Below are 8,638 nucleotides of genomic sequence, written 5' to 3'. Positions count from 1 at the left end.
CCGCTCTTGATTTGCACAGACTAAGTGTCCAAAGAACATACTTGGAAAGGCACTGTTAATATTACTATTAAAACATATTTTGCAGCAGCATCTGAACTTTTGGAGCTTATTAGAGTAATTTGTTAAAGGCAAAATGGGGAGAGGAGAAGCTAGGCAAATAAAAATTCTTCAATATGAAAAAATCTGGTACTCTGAATGCCAGACTGTGGATAAAAGATTAGATGGTTATGGAAGAGCTGCTACTATGACAAAAACTTGATCCTCCCCCCGCTCCTGGGTCTTCAGGGTAGTGTTCCTCATTTTACAGGTTTCCTCAGAGCGAAATGCCTTCGTCATTGTAAAGTTTTACTATATAATGAGTCTGCTTCAGACTAACTGAGTTTACTGTAAAAGAATGATGAATTGCACAAATGGTTTAAGGGAACACCACACTATTTTGGGGGCTCTTAACAAATGGTGTGGCAGGATGTGGGAAGCCTTGAATATCTCACAACTTAGAATTAATTTTCATATATGTTTTAAAAGCTCTTGAACGGAGTTGGGGTTAATTTGTAACTCTGGGCTGAGGCAGTGGGATGGAGCCGAGGCAGGTTTCTGGGAGTGTGCCCTTTGGCAAGCAAGCCAAGCCCTCTATGCAATTATTTCTATTACTTTGACAGAGATAATAACTTCTGGCCTTCTTTGGAGTGCGTATAATAATGAGGTTGAGAATTTTTCCTGCTGTAGGAAGCCCTAAACTTCATACTGTGAAAACGATCAGTGTCCCCATTGATAATTTTCACATAGTCGTTGTGAGGAGCGATGTTGGAAAGCTGGTGGAGATGCTGCTGCAAAATAAATTTTAGTAGTGATGTGAATTTAAAAAAAAGTCTTTTCTTGCATTTGCAAGCTAACAAAGTGCTGTGGCAGAAGATACTGGTAGTTTTCCTAGTGTGCACAGAAAGTACTGAGGGGTTTTCAAACCCCTCTGAACCAGAACTGCATAAGGTGTGTGAGCGTGCCGGTACACTCACCTGCTCATTTGTAAGTGTGTTAGGATCAACTCAGGCTGCAGGAGTTTTGGGTTGCAAATGTGTACGAAGTTCATCTGCGTTACTAGCCTGAAAAGCACGTCACTGTTGGCCCGTTTGCTCTGTGAAGGTTTCCCTGAGCTTCCAGGAGAGCAGGGCGGGAGCGAGTTAAATGGGATAGGCAGCTCTTCTCTAAAGGAGAGACCTTCAGGGAGGCTTGTACAAGAATCTCTGCGAAGAAAAAAGATAGTGTCTGTATATATTCAGAGAGTTTGAATGTGTTAAAACTAGTATTTGTAAGGCCGATACGCTTGATTGTCTTTCATCCTCTGTATACACTCGGGCTGTGTTGTGCGTGCATGAACTTGGAGCCCAGCACAGAGAAACTCCTCAGAAGCTGCAGCAAACAGTTTCTTGCAGAAGGGAGATGGCACACCTGGCTAGCCCTGAGTCCGCAGGGCGGGGGGGGGCTGCAGGGGTTCCACTGCAGGTGTCGCCCCGTGCCCCGCTTTTCAGGTTTGTGCACCAGGGCAAGGCAACGCCACCAGAAGCCGATCGCTGGTAAAGGGCGTACGTGATCTAAAAGCAGTAGAGGGGAATAGGCAGAGCATCTTCATTTCCTCAGGGTCTGGCTTTCCGGTTGCATGCTTTGTGTGTAGAGGAGGACTTGCTGTCAGCGTGTCTTCTCATCCGTGCTTAGATTCCCTCGGAAGTAAAAAAAAAAAAAAAACCACGATTTCATGTGGCCCGTTGTGAAGCAGAGCAGAGCAAGACTCCTCAGGGGGGGACTTGCTGATGGTAGGTTGTTGTTGGAGACTGGTACGGCTGTAGCAACAGATGTGGTTTCACTGGTGTGAAAGTTTTACGTTGTCAAGCTTTTCCCTTTTTTGGAACTTTGTACCTTAAGCACTGATACTTCAAGGAATTGAGAATTACACGGCAGTGTCGAGGAGGTCGCAGAACGGTGGTGATCCACAACAGGCTGTAACTGGCCTTGAGGGGAGAGGCAAGATAGGTTATTTTAGTACAAGGCACTGGCTTCAGCAGAGCTGTGATGCTCAGGCAGCCTGTTTTGTCAGCTGTGTCCCCGTGGCTCTCCGGCGTACGTGCAGTGTGGGTGCTTTACGCTGGCTGCACTGTGAGCAATCTCCAGAAGAGTAGCATGGTGAGGTTAGCCAGGTATAAGGCCAAAGAATTTTTTGGATGGTGGAAATAAAAATGGCTTGTAACACCTTTGAAAAGTGTATTTCAGGAAAAAACTAAATTGTATGAAAATGATAAATTTGATATTCCAAACTTGTCTGTTTGACAAAACAAAAGATGGAATACTGCTTTTTTCTGTGTAGTATCTGTTACATTGTCAAGCTAGGGAAGATGAACTGTCTAATTATGGTTATTTATAGACTTTCCTGCAAAACCAAACTACACAAAAGCAAGGTAAGATACTCGGCTATTTGCGAGATAAATATTTTTTTAGAAGGGGGAGGGAGAATATTGACAGTATGTTTGAGATACAGTGAAATCTTCAAGTGCAGGTGGTGACTTGGTGAGATGCATGTTCTGTAGCTGTTGTTAAATGCTCCTCTTTTTCATCCTAGTTTCCACTGGCTCACTTGCTCAGCAGTATGCCCACCCTAATGCTACCCTGCATCCGCATCCTCCGCACCCTCAGCCTTCTGCCACACCAACTGGCCAGCAGCAAAGCCAACATGCTGGAAGCCACCCTGCTCCTAGCCCCGTGCAGGTAACAGAACTCGAGGGCGCGAATGTCTGTACGTGGTATTTAACGTGGAAGGTATCGCATCTGTCTGGGGCTTGGCAACGGTACATCGGTTTCTTAGAGAGGAAAAATGGCAGGATGGAAGAGCAGCCCAAACAAACTGCACGTGACAGATCTCTTGTGGGTCTTGTCTAGACGAAAACCAGCTCATCCTCATGACAGTGCTGCATGCCTTGGTTACCTACTGGGAGTAACTCAGCTAAGAGTAGCTGTGAAGTACATCCAGCTCCGTGGCTGCAGCTTCTCGTTGTTTTTACCTGGCAGTCTGGGTTCTGTTTTCCGGACTCCTGCTCCCCTAACTTTCTAGTGCAAGGAATTGAAACACGTTCCCTCATGACTGTAGATGTGGTGGGCCTTAGAACTGCTGCTTAAAGATTCGCTATCGAGAGCAGTTTTGCAAACCTCTTGTACACTAGTTCACAGAACAAATGTGCTTCGCTCCTAGACCATAACCTAAACCATCTTCTCTCCTCTTTTGCAGCATCATCAGCACCAGGCTGCTCAGGCACTCCACCTGGCAAACCCTCAACAGCAGTCGGCAATTTACCACGCAGGTCTAGCTCCAACCCCACCTTCCATGACGCCAGGCTCCAACACGCAGTCGCCACAAAATAGTTTTCCTACAGCACAACAAACAGTCTTCACCATTCATCCCTCCCATGTTCAACCTGCATATACCAATCCGCCACACATGGCCCATGTCCCCCAGGTAAACACAGTTTAACAACCTTCAAGACTAAATGTCTTAATGCCACAAAGTTAGGACAGTCGGGCCTGCTGAAGTGATTGCCGTTCTGTCACCTCTCAGCACAGACTACCTGTTGTGTTATTTTAGGTTTCTGTCTGTACATTGCCTTTATTTAGAATTTTACAAGATATTTGGACCTCAGCTTCCAACACCCAGTACATCTGCAACTGTAGTTTAATGAAGACATCTTAAGCTGGCACTGCTACTGAAAGAAATTGAGCTCTCTTCTCAGTTCCCGGCTCCCATCCTTGTCCTGCCCCACCATTCTGCTCACTGAACTGTTTGGCCATGCAGCAAACCAGGCTGGGGACATGATTCAGCTCAAGTGTGCCTCCCCTGCCCCCCTGTTAGGCTCTTTCTCAGTCACATCAGTTCACCGCTCAGGTTCACTGCCTGATCCCCGGAAGAGCTGGCATACAGAAAGGTTGGAGGTGAGAGCTGAGCAGAGGAAGGCTGAATTGCTGCTTTTGGTGGCAGTTTTAGGCCCTGCTTTCTAGCCAGATTTATACAAGTCCATCCAGTCAGGATATTGCACAGGATTGCTGGGGAGTAGCAAGGCACTGCAGTGGGAGATAGGTGAGATTCAGCTCAGTGTCTGCGAGACAATCCTGGCTGAAAGAGAAGAGCGTGCGTGTGTGTGTGTGGTTCTAAAGGAACTGCTTACGCAGGAGATCCCCAGTGATTGTTGGGCAACTTCACAACAGTCCTTGCTTCAGGATCAGAACCCCACTTCTCTTAACTGCTCTCTTGAGGTCAACTCACCAAAAAGGGGATTTTGGGAAGGGAAGCACGTGATTGATTAGTCCAGAGCTCTGCGTAAAGCAGTTACAAAGATTTCCGGATGTTAGCTAAATCTCCTGGATTTAGTGTGCTCTGTCAAGGAACGGACAGTAATTTGCCTGCACAATTTCTTCTTCAGACCAAGTACTTGGTGTCTGGCTTACGGCTTTTCTTACAGGTTAACAGTAGTTTGGGATCTCAGGACTAACTCTTAACTAGGGAGGTTAGACTAAGAGGTGTCCAGTCCCTTGCAGAATTCTGCTGAAATCTTGGCTTTGGTCCCTGGGACAGTCAATGAAGCCAACCAGTTAATAGTTATTTAGGAATTGTTTTACTGATGTTGAGGGGTTTAGCGTTTTAATTCAGTTAGATGTTTAATTTCTCTGCTTTTTTTCTGCGGGAGGTAAGGAGAGGATGTCCAGATTTGACACCTGCTGTGGCATCTTGCCCCATCCTCCAGGCTCTGGTTTCTGCCAGGAACAAGATACTTGCTGTGCTCTGGTGTGGTGGCCGAGGTTGTAGAGCTTCTCGGGGCGCCTGGGTCGCAGCCCTTCGCAGGGGTCTTGCTGTCAACTCCGGGGTCAGTGGCATGTTGAGTGCTGTGCCTTGGAATTCAGAATGAGTTTGTTTCGAGGGTGCAGAAAGGTAGAACTGTCCACAGACAGTGCTGCTGTACCCGTCGTGGCCGGCCCCGGACGACCACTGCCTTCCTTTCTGTGTGCCAAGCACTTAAGCAGCAAACCTCACTAAAGCAGATCAGACGCAGCTTGGGTGGGAACTGACTGCTCAGGCAGGGTTTTAGCAGTCGCAGGCGAAGCCTCTGCCTTACCCTTGGTTTGTGACTCACGCAGTCTCTTCTGCTGCAAAACTACAGTCTATAATCCAAAATACTTACACAAACTAACCGACTTCTCAAAACAAAGTAGTTCCCTCAGAAACAGCTAATGAAGGAATAACTGCAGTTCTGTAAGAAAACCTAAATGCATGTAATTACTCCACTGTGGGGAAACTAGTCGCTGGATTTCATAGTTCCTGAGCAGCCCTATTTCCAGCTTGGGAACACAACCCTGGAGTACCGTGTAGCAGGAATTGCAGTTAGGCTAACGCAGGGGATCGGCTGAATTTCCCTTCAGGCTGTCGGATGCATCTTGAGCTGTTGAGAAGCAGTACTTGAAAATTCATTACAGAGCACTGTCAGCTGCCAATTTGCAAAGTGTTTGAGCCACAGCAGAAAGTTTTTCTCCAGTGTGTGTATTGAATACAGCTGCTGTGTGAAGAGCTGCTTCGCGGCGATGGCTGCTCTAACAGCACGTTTGTCGAAGTCAAAATGGTGCCGATCCTGAAAGGTATTTCTGTTCCACAGCCTTATCTTGTACGCCTTTTTTAGAGCTGAGTGAGATCTGAATTGCAGTTCCTGCCTTTAAAGGCTTCTCGAGTGCTACTAACACAGCGCAAGTCTGATAAAGAGTTTGAGGAATGTCTGTGATGAGTCAAGTTACCCTTGTCTTTGAGAAATAAAATCGTAGCCACTATCTGCTATCTGTCTTTACTGGCATTTGAAACTGGTGAGACTGCAGTTACTGCACCGCAGTGCTCTGTTCATGGGTCTGGTAGGAGGACGAAGCAAACCTTAGATACAAATGGCTTTGTTTTTTTTTTTTTCTTTCCTCCCCAAGAGAAAACCCACTGAGAGCTCTAAGAGTCCCTTAATGTTTTGTGCTTTTAAGACATTGGTGTTTACTAGTTTGTTGAACCAAAAAATGGATGATCTCTGGAGTCACGAACTCTTGAGCTAAAGAAGCCAGCTGACAAGTGGCTGAACTTGTTTGCCAGAAGGTGATCAGCCATCATGCAGATTAATCTCCTTTTTCCGCTGAGACTTAACTGTGATTGCTTAGATTACACAAGGACCTTATCTGGAAACTGAACAAAGCTGACCTAACAGAAAGGGATGAAATCACTCCTCTCGGGATGACTGCTCAGATGAGCGATAACGTGGGCGCAGGGCACTGGAGAGAGCGGTTTCTAGGGCAGGGAGCCGCCAAAGAGCACGGAGTTGTGTCATGGGCAGCCGAGGAAGGGACCCCAGGCTCCCAGTGCGAGTGCTGTCCCCGCCTGCGCCCGGTGCGTAGGCCGTGCTCCCACCTAGCTCACTCGCAGCAGTGCTGGCAGGATTTGGTGCTGAGGTGTTCTGGTTTTTTTTTTAACTTCCCACTGTTTAATGCTGGTAGTTTCTCCCAGCGCTCGCTGTCCAAATGGCTGAAATGGAGAATGTGACTCAGAGCCAGCAGTAAGGATTTGAGCCCTCTTTTTATTTTTTTTTTCCTTTTTCTTTTAGTTATTTTTGTGTTAAGATCTCTGACTTAATCCCTATAGCTAATCTAGTTAAAATGGAGTAAATCTCCGGATTTACTGGTACAGCTGGAGAAAACTTGACAGTCATGTGGCCAGGAGTGATGCCTCCTTGTGACCATTATACTAAAGAGCTCTTTGTTTCAGGCTCATGTACAGTCAGGAATGGTTCCTTCTCACCCAACTGCCCATGCTCCAATGATGCTAATGACGACACAGCCAGCTGGTGGTCCCCAAGCCGCCATCGCTCAAAGTGCACTACAGCCCATTCCCGTCTCGACAACAACACATTTCCCCTATATGACGCACCCTTCAGGTGAGGCGTGTGTGCCCGGGAGACCTGCCCCGTAACTGAGCCAGGTCGTAGTAGCGAGCAGAACTGTTTGATGAACCAGATTGTGGGAAAAGAACAACAACAACCAAAATAAAACCCAACTTAAGATGTCCTTGTAGAGCGGCAGGCCGCTGCTGCGCCCGCTTGTAGACTTTGCCAGCCTAGATGAGCGCACGAGACGTAGCGACTTTAGCAAAGCCCTGGCTTCTCGCTAGCTGGAGTAGAGAACCGGATCGCGCTGCGGCCGCGGCGCGGCGGGCCTGCGTTCTTCGGGTTCGGCCCGGGTTTGCCGTGGGGGATGGACTGGTGTGCCTGTGCATAATGATCTGGGGGGTTGTTTTAAATTAAAAGCGATCGGTCCTGAGGACAGGAGCGCACGTGTTGCCTGGGGGTAGGGCGGTCGCAGCGACCGAAGTAAAGTGACAACCGAAGTCTGCTCTTTAATTCAGAGTGACGTTCTGCAGCTTTACTTTGGGGGAAAGTAGGTGCTGTCTGACTTCTTCCCGCTTTAAATTGAACCTTACCAAGGTTTCTGAACTGCTCGTTCCCCTAAACCTCCGTAGTGAAGTAGTTTGACCCTGATCCCGTTTCTCGGGAAATGTGTGAGCAGAACAAGGCTGCGTTCTGAGGGTGACGTAGGGGAAAAAAACATCCAAAGGACATCTTGATACGCAGGGTTTTGTTTTGTTCTCTAAAAAAAAGAAAAAAAAAGAGAAAAATAAAATAAAGAAAAAGTTGAGCTCAGTCGTTGTCCTGTGACCACTTTACTAGCAAACTGTTGTGTGGCTTGCCAATTTATTATTTACATTTGAACTTTTTTTTTACAGTACAAGCCCACCACCAACAGCAGTTGTAAGGCTCATCTGGAATAACTGAAAGGCTGGATACCTTTTGTAGGCCAAATACCCTCCTTCTACTGCTTCTGCCAACTGGAAGCACAGAAAACTAGAATTTCATTTTATTTTGTTTAAAAAAAAAAAAATTGATTTCTTGTAACATCCACTAGGAATGCTAACAGTTCATCTGGCAGTGGGAGAGATTCGGACTGAGTAGAGGCATTTAGGAACTTGTGGGCTATTCCATAATTCCATGCACTGTATCTGAGTCCTGCAAGTGCCCCAACTCTGCTTGCTGAAAACTGGAAGTTATTTATTTTTTAATGACCCTTCAAAGTTATGAACTCATCAGCTAGCAAAAGAAGTAACAAGAGTGATTCTTGCTGCTATTATCACTAAAAATCAAGACTTGGAGATCCCTTTTACTTCTAACTAAACTTGAAACAGGTTCAGTAAAAAAAAAAAATTCTAATCGTCAAACTGATGGATTATTATTTATAAATCACGTTTGATGAGATAATCACTATCGTGAGACAGTGATGTAACTTTTAAGTTAAGAAAACTTTTACTTTGTAGATAATATAAAATAAAAACTTAAAAAAAAAATTAAAAAATAAAAAAAGTTTTAAAAACTGACCGAGGTAGTGTTTGTGTCGTGTTTTACCGGTCTCTCCTTCCCTGTTGGCCAGCTCTCGGTCCGGACCGGAGCCAGGGCTGGGGTTAGCGCCCGGTGAGCTGCGCCATGGGCCACCCCCCAGCCAGATGTGGCTGGTCTCACCTCGGCTCCCGCCCCCGGGG

General features: G+C 46.5%; 1 protein-coding gene across 1 annotated transcript in view; it reads left to right on the top strand.

The window, feature by feature from the left end:
* The window catches only part of ATXN2 (ataxin 2), a gene marked incomplete at its 5' end in the record, with an annotated part of 42,830 nt that extends 34,354 nt beyond the window's left edge, over positions 1-8,476 (top strand). Inside the window, 4 exons of the mRNA XM_010144276.1 lie at positions 2,609-2,754; positions 3,272-3,499; positions 6,818-6,986; positions 7,832-8,476. Of these exons, the coding sequence (XP_010142578.1) occupies positions 2,609-2,754; positions 3,272-3,499; positions 6,818-6,986; positions 7,832-7,860 (572 nt within the window). The remainder of the gene's footprint in view (positions 1-2,608; positions 2,755-3,271; positions 3,500-6,817; positions 6,987-7,831) is intronic.
* Between the last annotated feature and the right edge of the window lie 162 nt (positions 8,477-8,638).

The sequence above is a fragment of the Buceros rhinoceros genome, unplaced genomic scaffold (assembly GCF_000710305.1).
Source record: "Buceros rhinoceros silvestris isolate BGI_N320 unplaced genomic scaffold, ASM71030v1 scaffold38589, whole genome shotgun sequence".
NCBI lineage: Eukaryota > Metazoa > Chordata > Aves > Bucerotiformes > Bucerotidae > Buceros > Buceros rhinoceros.
Note: the sequence above shows the minus strand (reverse complement) of the source record. Positions and strands in the feature narration are given on the sequence as shown.